The sequence below is a fragment of the Amphiprion ocellaris genome, chromosome 24 (genome assembly GCF_022539595.1).
Source record: "Amphiprion ocellaris isolate individual 3 ecotype Okinawa chromosome 24, ASM2253959v1, whole genome shotgun sequence".
Lineage (NCBI taxonomy): Eukaryota > Metazoa > Chordata > Actinopteri > Pomacentridae > Amphiprion > Amphiprion ocellaris.
This window is the reverse complement of record NC_072789.1, coordinates 19,164,714-19,181,955: the sequence shown is the minus strand read 5'-3', so window position 1 is coordinate 19,181,955 and position 17,242 is coordinate 19,164,714. Positions and strand designations below refer to the sequence as shown.

General features: G+C 36.8%; 1 protein-coding gene across 23 annotated transcripts in view; it reads right to left on the bottom strand.

Moving 5' to 3' along the window:
* LOC111572686 (CLIP-associating protein 1-A-like) overlaps nucleotides 1-17,242 on the bottom strand; it is a 78,434-nt gene that overhangs the window by 16,481 nt on the left and 44,711 nt on the right. For 6 of the 23 annotated variants that reach the window (XM_055008550.1, XM_055008554.1, XM_055008563.1 and 3 more), the window contains 16 exons: nucleotides 16,081-16,158; nucleotides 15,821-15,988; nucleotides 15,061-15,101; nucleotides 14,364-14,564; nucleotides 13,907-13,933; nucleotides 12,624-12,713; nucleotides 12,366-12,539; nucleotides 11,627-11,731; nucleotides 9,265-9,321; nucleotides 8,433-8,530; nucleotides 7,260-7,283; nucleotides 5,196-5,446; nucleotides 4,040-4,103; nucleotides 2,276-2,439; nucleotides 754-976; nucleotides 569-664 (listed from right to left, as the gene is read on the bottom strand). In XM_055008550.1, coding sequence (XP_054864525.1) covers nucleotides 569-664; nucleotides 754-976; nucleotides 2,276-2,439; nucleotides 4,040-4,103; nucleotides 5,196-5,446; nucleotides 7,260-7,283; nucleotides 8,433-8,530; nucleotides 9,265-9,321; nucleotides 11,627-11,731; nucleotides 12,366-12,539; nucleotides 12,624-12,713; nucleotides 13,907-13,933; nucleotides 14,364-14,564; nucleotides 15,061-15,101; nucleotides 15,821-15,988; nucleotides 16,081-16,158 — 1,861 coding nt within the window. The remainder of the gene's footprint in view (nucleotides 1-568; nucleotides 665-753; nucleotides 977-2,275; nucleotides 2,440-4,039; nucleotides 4,104-5,195; nucleotides 5,447-7,259; nucleotides 7,284-8,432; nucleotides 8,531-9,264; nucleotides 9,322-11,626; nucleotides 11,732-12,365; nucleotides 12,540-12,623; nucleotides 12,714-13,906; nucleotides 13,934-14,363; nucleotides 14,565-15,060; nucleotides 15,102-15,820; nucleotides 15,989-16,080; nucleotides 16,159-17,242) is intronic. The other 17 variants (XM_035950755.2, XM_055008559.1, XM_035950839.2 and 14 more) reach the window with 15 other exon arrangements.

The window sequence follows — 17,242 nt, the reverse complement described above, 5'->3', positions numbered from 1 at the left end:
AAGAAGGTTTGAGATGTTAATGAGCAAACTTGTTACAGTCAGAAACAGTTTCTGGTCCAAATGAAATGATTTTAAACAAATTCATGCAGAGTTCGCTGAAAAAGAAGCTTCAGTTATGTTTACATCAGTTAGTCTCGAGCATTTCATGCAGAGAAGCTGAAAAAATTCTCCTTTTTCCTGATTTTACCGGGTAATGTGAGTAGAAAACAAACTGTCTTTTCACATCCACTCAAACACAAGACAACAGACGTTTCTGATTTAAATACAGTACAAAAGTGAAAAAAACTAATTACTATTATCAAAAACATAGCCTTTTACATACACATTTTTATAGTCAACATGTAAATGAATACTTTTTTAAAGTTAAAGTTAAATAAAACTGGGAAAATCCATAAAATATCACCTCAAAGAATTATTTACTTATTGTCATTATTTCTCATTATTTGGTTTACTCTCACACATTTTAATCTTTGAATTTTCCCTGGCAGAAATAAGAAGCGGATCAGGCGTCCCGGTCGGCGTTAGAGGAGGTTATTCTGGCCGCTCATGCTGATTGGTTGAGCTCTACCTGCTTGCACCTGTCCTCCAGGTGGGCCTCCCCCGGCAGAGAGGCCACGGTGCCGGGTCGGCCGGGCCAGTCCTCCCCTGCCCAGCTATGGAGGGTCTGGGTGGAGCAGGACGGCGACAGAGAAAACGTGACTAACGAGGAAACTGAAAGTGAAGGAGCTGCGAGGAGCACGGTGGCGGCGGTACCTTTCGGACGTCGGAGCTCTTGGGCTCGGTGGTCCAGGTGATGATCCGGGAGACGGCCAGGCGGGTTTCGCTGGAGTTAACGAAGTCGGCCGGGTCCATGAGGCGAGCCAGAGCCTCGATGTAGCGCAGGATGGCCACCTTCACCTTCAGGTTGGGCGTCTGCGTCTGGTCCACGATGAAACGCATCAGGATGTTGAACTGCTGCTCGTACGGGAACGACTCCCTGATTAGAAATAAAAACGTTCACACACCGAGAACAGTGATGGAAAATATACAGCTAGTAACATTCAGAAACTGTGGAAATTACAGCAGATATATGTAAAAGAATCATGTTTTAGCTCATTTAAATACAGTAAATATGGTGAAAGTTTACAGTCAAACACTAGAATAGCACTAATTATTATATATAAAAATAAATATTTTTAAGTGGACACTATTTCCATTTTTTCCTTTCTGTATTTTTTCCAGTTCCAATATGAATTAATACTTGTTTGGTGGATATTTTACTAAAAAGTATGTAAAATAACAGTTTAAAAATTTGTTGACCATTTTTCTATCCTAAATATACATAATTATTATTTTAAATAACAGCACGTATCTGTAAAATACAGTTTTGCGGATTTAAATATCACATCATAGATAAACAAATTACTATTTGTAAAATACAGTTACTGTTATTATTGAATTTATTATAAAATTATTAATTGAATTATTTAATTAAAAATATTATTAAATAATAGAGTTTAAATAATTCTTAAATGTGTAAATTAGCCAATTAACTAATTTATTATTTAATTTATTATTAAACTATTAATTGAATTGATAAAAATGTTTTAAATAATTATTAAACAATATAATTTAAAAAATGAATTTTTAAATGTATTATTAAATTATCACATTAATTAATTTATTGCTTTATTTATTATAAATTATTTGATTTTTAAAAAATCATTATTAAATAAGAATTTAAATAATAAATTATTAAATGCATTGCTACATTATTATTGTTACATTTATTATCTAATTTATTTTTTGATTTAACTAATTATTTATTTTAAAAAAATTACTAAATAATAGAATTTGAAATAATAAATGATTAAATAATAAACTAATATTAATAAATAAAATGTATTATTCCATGAAATAAAATAAAAATCAATAAAATAAAGTACACTCAGCTCCCACTAGATTTGTGTTGTGTGTTGTTTTGTCTTATCTAATATTCATGTTACATCAAAAACTGACACAGGTCTTCACTTTTTAGGACATTTTGACAGTATACTTTTTTCCAGGCAGGATTGTTTTGATTTCTTTGAAATTTTTTGAAGGTAAAGTCTTCATATCCATTAAAAACCTATTAAAAAATGTAAAAATTCCTTCATTATTCAATGATTTTCTGAAAATGACTCATTCGTAGTTTTAGTGGCTTTAATAAATATCTGTATCATGTTGATTGAATGTTTTTATGTCTGCTGAGTCATACTGAGGTTTAAAAAGGATTTCTCTCTCTGGAGGCTCTAACCTGGTGACATCCAGGGCCTTCTGGACCTTGGCCTGGACCGAGCCCAGCAGGTCGGCTCCCATCTTCTTCAGCAGCTGAGTGAGGAGGACGAACATCCAGTCGTGGAGGTCGTCTCTGTGCAGCAGGATGAAGTCCACCAGCGTCTCCAGGAACATGCTGAACACCTGAAGCACAACGGACGTCCGTCAGACAGAGAACAGAACAAAAAGAAGCATCAAGAGGAGATCCACACAGAAACATCATGAGGAGATCCAAACTTACTCTCTGGAGACGGTTAGTGTCCACGGCAGCGTCGAGGCGTGCAACGAGAAAACAAACGTTAGAGTTCATCTGCAGACCTGGATGGAGCTTCACAGTTTATTTACGGGTTTACTGTCACCAAAGACCTCATTAATTCTCAATTTTACCATCAAATGTTGGAAATCAATCAATTATCATTTGTAAATGTACTGATTTTTAAAAAAAATACAGGTGTTATTTTCATAATTTTTTTTGTATTTGTTATTTGTACAGTCAACATGTAATTTAATACTTTAATTGCTGGGATTTTACCAAATACAGTTTTTTCTTTCAAATTTGACAAAAAAAAAAAAAGAATTTTATGATCAAACGTTGTTAAAAAAAAAACAACTAAATACCATTTTTAGAATTACAGATTTTTCTTTTTTCTCATTTTTTAAAATTTTACAGTTTTTGAAGCTTTTTTAAAAATATCTAAATAAAAAACATAGATGAAAAAAATTAACTGTAAAAATGTTTCAAGAGAAACGTAAAAAATATAGATTTTTGCTGATTTGAATACAGTAAAGTGAAAATTATTTCAGTTTTGTCCTCTTTTCAAATAACAAAAATCTCTTTAATAAAAAAATGTTTAGCAATTTTCAAATCTTAATGTGATTTGCTTTTTAATTTAAAATGTAAGTAAATATCTGTAAAATAATTATTTTTAAAAAATGCAAAAATGGTCAAATGTTATAAAAGAATAACCATTTTATTAACACACACACACACACACATATGTGTGTGTGTGTGTGTGTGTGTGTGTGTGTGTGTGTGTGTGTGTGTGTGTGTGTCTGTGTGTATAATTTTTCAATTCTGAATATGTCATTTTTCATTCAAATAAAATATCTGTAAAGTCGTTCTATTTCTTTATTTCAATACAGTAAAAACGTTGCAGTTGTACAGTATCTGGACATAAAACAGTATTTTGTCTTGAATAAACCTTGAAAGAAGTTTCTGGAAGATGCTGTTTAACCTTTGAATCAAGTTGTGTGGAAGAAACGTTTTGAAATCATAATTTCAGGAGGAATCAGAACTAAAAACAGGAAGTTGTTCATTTTCCTCGGTGCACTAGAGGGCGCTGTGGCTAGATAATGGAAGAGCAGCTTCCAGCTCTGCAGATGTTGGTTAGTTCTGAGAAGCGTTTAATTTAGTGATTGACTAGTGATTGATTAAAATGATTCATTAGCGATGAATTAAAGAGATTGATTAAAGTGATTGATCAGCAAGCGAATAAAGCAATTAATACGTGATTGATTAAAGTGATTAATTACTGATTGATTAAACTGGTTAATAAGTGATTGATTGAAGTGATTAATAAGCGATAGATTAAAGTGATTAATAAGCGATTGATTAAAGTGATTGATTAATCTGTGATGAATTAAAGTGATTGATGAATTAGTGATGAATTAAAGTGATTGATTGGTTAATGATGAATTAAAAGGTTGATGAATTAGTGATTGATTAAAGTGATTGATTACTCACCTTGCTGTGAGGATCAGCAAACATCCTGGTGAAGATCTCACAGAGCCTCTTCAGCTCTACACGGCTGGAAAAAAAGCAGCACAAAATCAATATATTAATATATCAATAGATCAATATCATCTCAGTCCCACAAATTTAAAGTTACAGAAATAAGTTTTGGTTTTCAGGTTAATTTTAGTGTAAAAAAAACCCTAAATAATCTTAATTTTTCGTGTGGTTTTTCTGCTCTTTGACGGTCCGTCGGCTTCATTTTCAGATTTTTTCTGCCTCTTCTGTTCAGTTCATTCAGTGTTTCTCCTAAACTGATATTTTTTTTAAGAAAAACCTCCAGACTTGCATGTTTTCTGTGGCCTCTGGCTGCTCTGAATCCTCTCATTCTGTATTTTTTTTTTACCAGTTTTATCTCATCTGTTTTGCACATAGAAATGTCAAGTTCTAGTGCAGAACTGCCAAACAAATAAAGAAAATTGAATAAAACCAGCAAACATTTTAAAGAGTTTTCCTTAAATCTTCAGTCGTAAAAACTGTCAAACTGAAAAACAGTTTTTAAAAATCCGAGTGGAACTGGGAAAATACTGCAAAATACTCAAGATTACAGATTTTTTAGAGGATCAAACCGTTTCCTCCAGACTCTTTTTACATTCAATATCTATTTATTATTCTATTTGATTAATTTGATTTTTAGCTTGTTTATTTAAGGTATCTAGCTTTATATGTTGTTGGGTTTTTTCATAGATTTTATTTTCTTTTGACCGTTTTTGTTGTTTTCTTACATTTTCACAACACAATATGTAATTTTTTTTTTTTTTAACTTTTTTTTTTTTACAAGCAAATTTTTTTTAATTTTTCTTTTTTTTCCTTGGATATCTTTTTTGAGATTGCAAGTCGTTTATTCACTTTTTTTTTTAAACCAACTTGATTTAGATAAAACTGGAGGATTTATTAAAATGTAAAAAAGTATAATTTTTTGATAATTGCATTTTATAATTTCAGTTGTACTTATATTAGACCAAACGCATCTGGTTTTACTTGGTTGGAATCTTTTCACAGTTTTTATTTCTAGTTAATGATTTTTCTGACCTTGTTTTTCTACTGTCTTGCTGTTTGTTTTTCTCGGTGCATCTTCAGTGTTTTCCTGATGGTTGTTTGGACCCACCTGAGCGTCCTGTGGCTCCGCAGCAGGTTCTGCAGACCCAGCAGACCCTCCTTCCTCTCGGACCAGTTGGCGCTGGCGCAGCGGTTCAGCACCTCGGCCACGTCCTCCGTCTGACGCAGGAAATGCGGCGGGGCGTTGCCTCCGTTGCGGGAGCCGTAGGAGCGCTCGGAGCAGGCGCTGGAGGCGTCGCTGTTGGCGTCGTCGTCCGAGTACATCCCCGGAGACTCGAAGCGCCGCCGGACCGGCCGCCGCTGAGGACAGGAACAGGAAGTGAGGTTCTAGTGGAGGAACCCAAACGTTCTGATCTGACATGCAGCTACAGACTCATGCAGGTCTGAGATGAAGGAGATTAAACGCTGAACGGGTTATTAACACATCGCTATTATTGTCGTCATCTGTAATTTAACTAAACAGATACAAGATGTTTTTGCAGATTTAAATACATAATCTTATATTCTGACAAAACATGAAACAGCAGAAACATAAAATAATGATTTGTTTTGCTGATTTAAATACAGTAAAAATAACGCAATTTTAGAACAATGCAATTTATGATTTTACTGAACACACTTTTTTCTCTCAAATTTGACAAAAAATAATAATTTTATGATCAAATGTTGGAAAAAAACAAACTACCATTTTCATAAATATTTTTAATTGATTAGAAATTAATTTTTTCCTTTTATTTTACAGTTTCTGAACAGTTTGTAACATGTAAATAAAAAACATAGATACAAATAAATTTGAAATTTTTAAAATTTTTTTGCAGAAACTGCTGATTTGAACATAGTACAGTGCAAATTATTTCAGTTTTCTCTTCTTTTGAAATTAAAAAATATTTTTATTAAAAAGTAAATTTAAAAAATGCTTAGCAATTTTCAAATCTTAACATAAATATTTTTTATTTAAAATTTAAATAAACATCTGCATCTTATTGTCAAATGTTGGAAAAGAACATATTACCATTTTTAGAACACACAAACAAATATATATATTATTTTATTTTATTTTTTACAGCTTTTGAACTGTCTTTATCATGTAAATTCAAAAAAATAGATAAAACAATATTTTTTATCACCATTTTTAAATCTTTAATTGCCACATTTTTTCTTTCAAATAGCAGCAGAAACATGTAATAAATGATATTTTTGCTGAATTAAATAAAGTTAAAAAAATTTATTTTATGATCAAATGTTATAAAAGAACAAATTACCATTTTTATAATTAAAAACTGATTTTTAAGTGGATGTTATTCACAGTTTTGCTGTTTTTTTCAGTTTTTATTAAAAACTGTAACATAACAGTTTTATCATTCTATTATTATATTCAGCATCTTTCACACATTAACATACATAACTTTTCTTGCAAATTGCAACAAATATCTGGAAAATAATGTGTTTTTTTGAATATAGTAAAAATGGTGCAATTTTACAACTTTACAATTCATAAAAATACTGATTTTAAAGTGGATTTTATTCACAGTTTAGGTCTGTTTTTAACAGTCAACATATAAATGAATATATATTTTTTCTGTGCTTTTTTCAGATCTGTAACATGACTGTTTAAAAAAAAACCATTCATCTTTCAGGTGTTAATATACATATAACTGTTCTTGCAAATTGCAGCAAATATCTGTAAAATAATGTGTTTTTTTTACTGTTTAAAACAGTAAAAATGGTGCAATTTTACAGTGAAATACCATTTCAAAAATGCTATTTTTAAAAAGACATTTCTGATGTGTCCTTTTTTTGTTTGTTTGTTTTGCCTATTAATTTTTAGGGACAGAAATGAGGAAACAGCAGAATAAACAGCTGCGTCCGTGTCAGTGTTTCACATTTTCAGTATTTGAACAATTAAGTTTAAACATTTCCTTTTATTTTCATGTGTGGACATTGTTTTGTAACTTAATAAACCTGGTTTTTAATCAAACCTCCCACACTTGGCACGGACGCTTTATTCTGAAAGGACGACGTTAGAAATAACTTCAGCTGATAAACGATCTCAGATGTGGAACAAAGTGAAGCTTTGTGCTCGACATGCAAAGACCAGCAGAGATTTCTGTACCTTACTCCTCGAGTCTCCTAAGAGCTGAAATTTACAAAGTCCAGAGACAAAAGAGCAAAGAGGGAATTAAACTTTTTCATTCGCATTACAGGATAAAGCTGCTACTGTTTTACTCCTTCTCAAATCATCAATGTCTCTTCACCAGATCTCTGATTTGCTGCAAATTTTTAAAGCATAAACTGTATATATTTATAAAGATATGCGTGAAACTTCAGCTTGATGTAGAAAAAAAAGAGAGAAAATGATCTTAAAATGTGCCCGTCGACCCACTTTGATCAGGTTTTTACTCAAATTGAACTTTGAGGCAGTTTGAATTTACATATTAGCCTAAAGCACGGTGGTGGCAGCATCATGATGTGGGGACGCTTCTCTGGAAAGTTGCTAACAGTCTCAGGAACTATTTAAGATAAAAAAACTTTGAATGGTAGTGTATACGAAGTAAAGTTGCTCTATATTACTTAAAGTTGCTCTATATTAGTTAATGCTGCTCTATATTAGTTAAAGTTGCTCTATATTAGTTAATGCTGCTCTATATTAGCTAAAGTTGCTCTATATTAGTTAAAGTTGCTCTATATTATTTAAAGTTGCTCTATAAAGTTGCTCTAAATGAATTAAAGTTGCTCTATATTTCATATTATTTGATCTATTTGTTCAATATTTTAGATTCTGAATCAATGACACAATGATAAATAACAGTGAAAACTTCAGGTTTTCTTCTTTAATTGTTCCTGAGACTGTTGGCAACTTTACAGAGAAGAATCCCCCCATGATGATGCTGCCACCACCGTGCTTCAGACTGATAGGTGAATTCAATGTGAGAAAAAAAAACTGTTGAAAGTGGGTCGACAGTTGATTTTTAAAAATTAAATCACATCTCAGAAAATATCCAATATATGTAACTATAACTGTGAAAGTTTCAGGTTTTTACCTTCAGCAGTTCCTTAGATGTTGTTCAAACAGCCTCAAATTTAACGTGAGAAAAAACCTAATGTAAGCAAGGCGACGGGTGATGTCTTAAAAAGTTCTCTCAGAAAGTATTTGATATGTGAAGCTCAAATTTCACAGATATCATTTAAATATCCATAGTTTATAATAAAAAGGTTGTCAGTAAACCAGAGTTGGTGGAGCAGAAGGACTGGATTATTTGAGATGGATTAAATTCCCTTTTCTTACCAAAGCGTCGGCAACAGCGGCCTCGACCTCGGTGCCAGTGTTCAGAATCTTCATGGCGTTGACGGAGGCCGAGATCCGAGCCTGATGTGAGAGTCGGTCTGGACAAGAAAAGACGAAGCAGACGTCAGCGTCAGGATCATGATGGGCGCTTTACTTCCAGATTCAACTGTATGAAGCTGTGAAGAGCGTCTTGGTTCAGGAACTTCAAGCAGTTTGCTGAGCTCAAATTACATGAGGTGATTTCAGAAATAATTCTTTAAGTTGGGCTGTTCGTGACCATTTACAGTCCCGGTTAAATCAAGGTGAGTTTGTTTATTGACAAAGTCAACATGATGGATTTAAACCAGACCCAACCTAAAGCAATGAGCCATTATTTTAACCAAAGATGTCCAAATCTAAGCAGCAGAATAACAAAGAAAATGCAAAAAATACAGCAAAAAATACAAAAAGTCCAACAAATAACAAACTAAAGCCATCTCTTTCCTGCAAGTAATAATCATAAAACCACCACAGCAGCAAAATGATGTACAAGTGTGAGGTCGGTTGATGTTTAGTGTCGCCCCCTGCAGGGGAATGAGATGTATTTGCTTTATGGAGCAAAGTGGGAAACTATCTTCACTGCCAGTTTCTGCTCGGTTCTGTCTGATCCAGCATCAGAGGAACCAAACAGAACTTCACAGTGTTTTATTGGTGATTATTTCCCGCTCTGAGCTGACTTCGGCCATGCAGTGGGAGGATTCACTGAGCAGCAGGACTCATTTAGCCTGATAAATGAACGTGAGTCATGGGAGGATAAATGGATTTATTCTGTTTCATCTGCCTCACGGATCACCTGAGTAGCACTCTGCAGAGGACAGGGCGCTGGTTGAACGGGAGTGACGGCGGGTCGCTGGAGGAAAACGCAAAGTTAGAAGAGACCAGGAGTAGATATTTAAATTCTGAATTGGAAAAAAAAATATTTCTGGCTGCATTAAATCAACATAAGTCTGGGCGATATAACTGAACTAATGCTGAGGTTTAAGTGTGGATGAACTGCCCCGGGTATCATCAAACTGGACGTCAGAACAGACTCCACTTACCCCAGTGTCAAGTCTGGGAGAACATCACTTTGGTGGAAGTGGTGGAGTGATAACATTGTGTTTTTAGAACAAGAAGACCATATACTTATTGCTATTTTTAATAAAGACAAGCAGAAAAGGGGTTGTATTTAATTAAACCACCTTCAGGTGACCAAGACAAACCTTCCACACTGCACCAAGGTTAAGTTTCCGGGTGTTGACCTGATCCAGGTATCACCGGATGGGAACCCACATCGGCCGCGGTGTATCCCAACATCAAGTGTGTCAGTCCTGCCAGGTGTGCATCACGTATGTAGAGGTTGTGGTCTTATATTCTTATGTTTCTAGAGCAAGAAAACTGTCTTTCAAGGGCAAGCACTGGTAATTATTGCTCATTTTGATTAAGACCAACAGAAAAGGGTTGTCCTTTAAATTTAACCACCTTAAGGAGAACAGGACGAAGCTGTTGCACCACATTAAGGTTGGTGGTATCACCGGATGGGATCCTGTATCAGTCTTCATATATCCCAACATCAAGTCCATCATCTGATCAGTTCTCCAGAAGTACATTGCTGATGTGGAGTTTGTGGGGGAAACGAGGTCCAACAACATCCGACTGGATGTCAGGGTATGTGGAGGCCAATGTCGGGTCTTGCTGGTGATACCTGCACTGGTTCCGCCATCCAGAAACTTAACTTCAGCATGGTATGGCGGCTTGACGTTGGGGTTCATAGAGGCTGATTGTCTCTATGAATTTGAATGTAACCACTTTAAAGAGACCAACAGGAAGCTGCTGAATCACACCAAGGTTAAGTTTCAGGGTGGATGCTCTGATCTGGGTGTCACCGGATGCGATCCAGTGTCTAGTCTGTCGATCAGTCCTTGGATCAGACCTCCAGAGGTGCTATGTTTTGTGCGAGATTGTGGGGGATACAGTATGTGACTGGATCCGACTGGACATCAGGGTACATAGATGCTGATGTAGGGTCTCAATGGTGATACCTGCACCAGTTTCACCATCCAGAAACTTAACCTCAACATAGTATGGCAGCTTGACACTGGAATATATGGAGGCAGATTGCCTTTATGTACTCCAACCTCAAGTCTGTCAATCTTTGGATCAGGCCTCCAGTGCATTGCTTAGGTGCAGTTGCTGGGGAATACAAGAACCAACAACATTCGACTGGACATCAGGGTACGTGGAGGCCAATGTAGGGTCTCAGCGGTGATATCTGCACTAGTCCCGTCATCCGTAAAACTTAATCTCAGTATGGTATGGCGGTTTGACATTGGGATTTATGGAGGCTGATTGCCTTCATGTATTCAAACGTTAAGTCAGTCTTCAATCAGGCCTCTAGAAGTGCTTTGCTTAGGTGGATGAGGGAGACAATATCCGACTGCATTCGACTGGACGTCAGTTACATGGATGCAAATGTAGGGTACCTGCACCAGTTCCCCCATCCAGTAACTTAACATCAGCATGGTATGGGGACTTGATAACTGAGTGCAACATCAAGTTCGTCTGTCCTTGGGTCAGGTCTCCAGGACTGCATTACTGAGGTGGAGGTGGTGGAGACTTGCAAGGCCAATAACTTTCCCTGCCATCTGCAGCCTCCATCAGGGGAGGATGAAGGGGTGGAGGTGCTCCATGATGAAGGGATATGATCCAAGAAGGAAGTGCGCTTTGAGTTTTTCATACCATCAAACATTGCATTTTTGTTTTGTGCTTTCACTGCAGTTTTATCTAATGTAGTGGTCTAGTCTATCAGTGTTGTGTTTATTATCGCCCAGGCCTACGTCAACATGTCACGTTTGTTGTAAGAGATAACAAGTGACTTCAGCCACCCTTTACAAGCTTTTTATATGTCAGCTCTTGTAGACAATTTTCATGGCTTTGTACTATTTAATCAGATTATTCATTAGAACAGACATTAGAAAGCAGAGCATGCAGAGGAACAGGCAGGAACAACACTGATTTAGGCATGCAGGTTAAGAAGAAATATCCTTGGCTCTTCCAGAATGCTGAAAGTTGTTGCTTCTATTCTCCAACACTACAGTACCTTAAATTAAATCAACATGATGGGGACGACACAGGTTTTTTTTTTTTATGGGGGGGGTCTTCGGTGCCATACTCACCCAGGGGGGAGAAACCCCTGGCGGGGCTGGTGTCACGGCTGCTCTCGCGACTGGTTTCGCGGCTGCAGCCTTGACTCATGCTGGGTCGGGGGATTCGACTCCGGGCTGGACGGACGGACGGACGGACAGACAGATGGACAGACAGACAGACAGCAGTGCAGGAGGAGAGTTTAGCTTGTAGCACATCAAACACCTGAAGCTAGATGGTTAGCGATGCAGGAGAAAAAACGGAGGAAGACTCTGGGAGGCGGCAGGTTCAGTTTCAGTTATTAGTATGAGGTGAGATCAGCGTGCAAGTCGCCTTCAGGAAGAAACAACAATGAACATCCCATCTCAAGAACTTGATCCAAACGCTAAAGAAGAAGAAGTCGGTGTTTCTAATTTACAGAACCGTTATCGTCTACACTATGATCCTAAAGTTCAGGATCATTCAGGAAATGGTGATTCTGCAAACTCAGACCAATGATTTGGTTTTTAGTTCTTGGATCTCAACTTAATCAAAAACTAAGCACACACACATGCAGCTGAATACATGCTAATAACGTGGCAAAAGGTGTATTTTTTTTGTGGTTTTCCAACAAAATGCGTTTGTATAGTTGTGGTCAGTTTCCCTGAACTGACACTGACTGGTTCAACACCTAGCAGTCTTTTTATTTGAGCTACTTCTTTCAGTAATTTCCAGATTTGGAGATGTGTGATATAAAGATATGAAGTGAACTCTCAGCTTTTCTGTCCTCACCAGTGCCTGATCTGGTGGGGCTGGTCTCTCGGCTGCAGCCATGGCTCCGGTGACCCCGAGGTCGGCTCTTGTCGGTCAGACTGCTGCTGGCGGCGGCGGTTCCCATGGTCGGTCTGGGGATCCTGCCGTAGGTGGAGCCCAGCAGTCGACCTGGAGAACCGGACCGACTTCCGGCTGAAACACGGGAGGAAATATCTGGAGTTTATTATCACACATGAGAAGCTTCATCAGATGGAAATGAAATGAGAATCTGCTCACGTTGAGACTGAGACACGACTTTTCCTCGGCTGCGACCGCAACTGTCCGACGGACCGTTTCCTGCACTTGTCCTCCGGGTTCGGACCCGACCTGAAGAGGCAGAAACCAAGAAAAAGAAAGGACAGAAAAGGAACCAGATTACAGCTCAAACTCTGAAAACAAACGCCGCTGCTGGTTTAAAACTTCTGTCATGCAGAAACGGTGAAACAAAAGGAGGAACACTGACAATTTTGACTCTACACTGAGCTGTTCTCTAGAGAGAAGATACCAGAAAAGGTGAATTCATGACGAAGGTTTCACGTCCGTAGTCAGAGACGTAAAACACACAACAGAAGAACTTTAGACATTTATTGTGAGAAGACATCTGCTCCTTAAACTGACTCGGTTTATTTCATCTTAAATCATCAGGGATCTTCGGCTCAACCATCTCTGATTTAATTGAAACTTACTTTGAACATATAATATGAATATTTGAAAAGAAATTTTAGCTTCATATATTAAATAGTTTCTGAGATAAGAGGTTTAAAAATCACTTCCGTACTTTCAGCAGACTTTTCTCACATTGAAAATTTCAGGTTTATAGTTTTTAATAGTTCCTGAGACTCTTAGCAACTTTACCGGAAAGTGTCCCCACATCATGATGCTGCCACCACCATGCTTCAGACTGATATGTGAGCACTAAGGCGTCAAAACCTGGATATTAATTTACTAAAGTTTCAAAAACCTAGATATTAATGTACTGAAGTGTCAAAAACCTGGATATTAATGCATAAAATGATCAAAAACCTGGATAATAATGTATTAAAGAGTCAAAAACCTCAATAGATATTTTCGTTTAAACAGCCTTAAATTTCATTGTGAGGAAAAACCTGCTCAAAGTGAGTCGATGGATATTCACAATTTATGCTATATAAGCTTCAGGCAAATCCAAGATGGTGGAGCAGAAATTTAAGGTGGAATGACTCTTCTACACAAACAGAATATATGGACGTGCAGTTGTACTTTAAAGACAAAACAACAAATACAGACTCAGAGAGAGACTTCAGATCAACATGCAAGTTTTCCTTCAGTTTAGTCATTGAAGTGAGAGAATCAGACTTTAATACAGAGTTCAGTCTGAGGATGTTTTCATCTTCAGCTCACGCCTCGGAGTTGACTGATCTCCTGTGAACATGCTCAGACAGTCCATGCACTGACAGATCCACCACAGACGAACCAACACATCACCACTGATGGAGGCTAAACACAGCGAGGAGCTTCGTTCCTCCGTCCACTCAGCTTACCGTCTGCACCGACAGACCACGAGCCGTCTGACAGGTGGGCGACCAGGAGAAACACAACAGGTGTTTAGGGTCAACAGGTAAGACGAGGAAGAGGTGAGGGGGCGGAAACAGCAGGTACGACTCGGGCATGGACATTATTGTACTAACGAGTAAAAAACTGGGATATTAATCTACTAAATAATCTAAAACCTGAATATTAATCTACTAAAGACTCAAAACCCTGGATATTAATGTACTAAATTATCTAAAACCTGGATATTAATGTATTAAAGGGTCAGAAACTGTTTATAGCAAAGGTGTTTTTGTTGATTTTGTGTATCTTTTCTTGTTTTTTATGCCTGTTGAGCTTCTGTAATGTGAGCATTTCCTCAGTGAGGGAAAGTTTTGTTTTTTTTAAACTTTCCACTCACAGACTGTTTTCAGAACTAACAACGTTCCGTATGATTTGCCGTCTTACCCAGTGAGGCGTAGGATCCGGGGGGCAGAGCGGAGGCCGAGCTGAAAGGTGAAGCGTGCATGGCGGCGGTGGCGTGTACGGTGGGCATCCTGGTCCTGGCGGTGGCGGTGGCAGCGGCGTTCACGTCCACGTCGCTGCGAGAACGTTGTAGCGAACCGGGAGACGAGGCCGCCGGCGTCCGGGAAGAGTGAGGAGCTTTGGCTGCAGGACGATGAAAAAACTCACTTAAACTTTTTTATCTTTAACACAATCCATCAACAACCTCTGATCTGCCTGAAGTTTTAATACCATAAAACATGGATATGTATATTCATATTTCTAAAATTTCAGCTTCACATATCAAACATTTTCCGAGATATGTGAACATTAAAACTTGAGGCTGTTAGAATTTACATATTAGCCTGAAGCACGGTGGCAGCAGCATCATGATGAATTTACATATCAGTCTGAAGCACGGTGGTGGCAGCATCATGATGAATTTACATATCAGTCTGAAGCACGGTGGTGGCAGCATCATGATGAATTTATGTACGTTAAAAACCTCGAAATTAATGTACTAATGAGTCAAAACCTGACGATTTCAGATGAAATAACTTGATAATTTTCTCATCTTTTGGTCAATATTTCCCTTTTTTTTTTTTTTAACAGATATTTGATTATGTTTGAGCAGATGGAAGATGTTTCAGGTTTCACTTACATCTGCTGTTTCCCACGGAGCTTTTAGCCGTCAGAGGTCGACTGGAGGAGGAAAATAAAAGAGAGAAGTTTGAGGAAAACAACTTAACAGTCAGTAAATCACAGGAGCAATGAGAGATGTCTAGACTTCCAGATATTTGGGAAAATTTGGGTCATTTTGGACAAATTTTGAGCCATTTTGGTCAAATTTTGGTCAAATTTGGGTCATTTTGGACAAATCTTAGTCACTTTTAACTAATTTTGAGTCATTTTCGTTTTGCTATTCAAGGCATTTTGGACGATTTTTTAGCATTTTGAGACACTTTGGGAAAACTTTAAGTCATTTTGGACAAACTATGTTAATTTTGGATAATTTTTGACTCATTTTGAACATATCTTGACCCATTATCAAGACATTGTTGGTCATTTTGGAATCATCTATCAAGCTCTCTAGGAAATATTGTGTTCATTTTGAATAGATTTTAGCTAATTTTGGACAGGATTTGAGATATTTATTACATTTTGGTCATTTTGTAATTTTTGAAAAAGTAAGAGTACTTTTAGAGTACTTTAGGGTAATTTTTCATCTATTTTACCCAAATTTTGAGTCGCTGAACAGTTTATGGTAATTCTGGATAAAAACTGGAGTCCTTTCAGATAAATTTGAAGCCATTTTGCATAAATTTTGAGTAATGGTGAAGAAAACAATGACAGGAGCTGAACCTGCTCGCTGCTCTGAGGGTTAATCAATAAACTGATCAATCAGAGAGGAGGAGTCGTACTTTAGGCTCTCCTGAGACGACGAGGAGGAGCGATCGGAGGCAGGAAGTGACGTCAGACTGTCGCCGCTCCTCAGGTGAGCCTGCAGAGCCTTCTGATAGGACGACTCCAGGCCCTGGAACAGAAGCTCCGCCTCCCGGCTGAAGTGAGCGTGGAAACCCCAGTAACACCTGCAACGTAAAACCCAACAGATCACTGCTTGAGTGTCGCTCGGTTCACCTCCAGCCTCTAATCCTAAGGATGGTCCAGCTGCTCCACCTACTTCCTGGCCACGGATCGAGCCTCGGCGTCGGCGTCGTGGATCCCCTTCTTTATGGTTTCCATTAAAACCGCTCCGTGTCTGCAGGAAGAGTAAACATGCAATATTGTGATTTTACACATTCAGAGGAATCTGTTCATTTCTAAAATTTCTACATATAGAAAAATCTGTCCAGCATCAACTTGTGTGTATTTGTTTATTTTTTACTTTTCTATTGTCCTAAGTGACAAGAAATTGATCTAAAATTATCCAAAAAATTCCTACATTATTCCAAAACAAAGCAATTTGACCAAAAATGTTTTTAAATAATGAAAGCCTATCCAGAATAACTTCAACTATACCAAACATGTTCTTATTGATTTGAAACTTGCTACTCAAACTTTGTTCAAAATGTCATAAAGTTAAACAAAATGCTCAAAAAAAATTTTAAATACTGAGAGCCCGTCCAAAATGACTGAAAATTGTCTAAAATGTGTCCAAAATTAGTCAAATTACATTAAAAATGTCCTCAGTGACTCGAAAGTTATGAAAAACTACTCGAACTTTGGCGAAAATTACAAAAACCTGTCCAAAACAACTCAAAATTTTCACGAAATTACCAAAAGTCCAAAATTATTCCAGGATTGTCAAAAACTGCCTTTCAAAAAATGAAAACCTGAACTAGTAAAAATCGGTTGGACATTTGACAACAAAATTTGTCATAAAAATTATCATAAATGACCAAAAATGTCTTTAAATAATGAAAGCCTGTCCAAAATAATTTAAACTATATCAAAAATGTTCTTGTTGATTTGAACCTTGTCCAACATTGCTCAAACTTTGTTGAAAATGTCAAAAAGAGACACCAAAATGATCAAAAATGTTTTTAAAAATGAAAATCTGTTCAAAATGACTGATACACTGCTGAGAATAGCCTAAAATCTGTCCAAAATAACTGAAAATAGCCTAAAATGTGTCCAAAATGGCTGAAATTAGCCAAAAATCTGTCCAAAATAATTGAAAATAGACTAATATCTGTCCAAAATAACTAAAAATAGCTTAAAATGTGTCCAAAATAACTGAAAAAACTGCTGAAAATATCCTAAAATCTGTTCAAAATGATTGAAAATAGACTAAAATCTATCCAAAATAACTGAAAAACTGCTGAAAATATCCTAAAATCTGT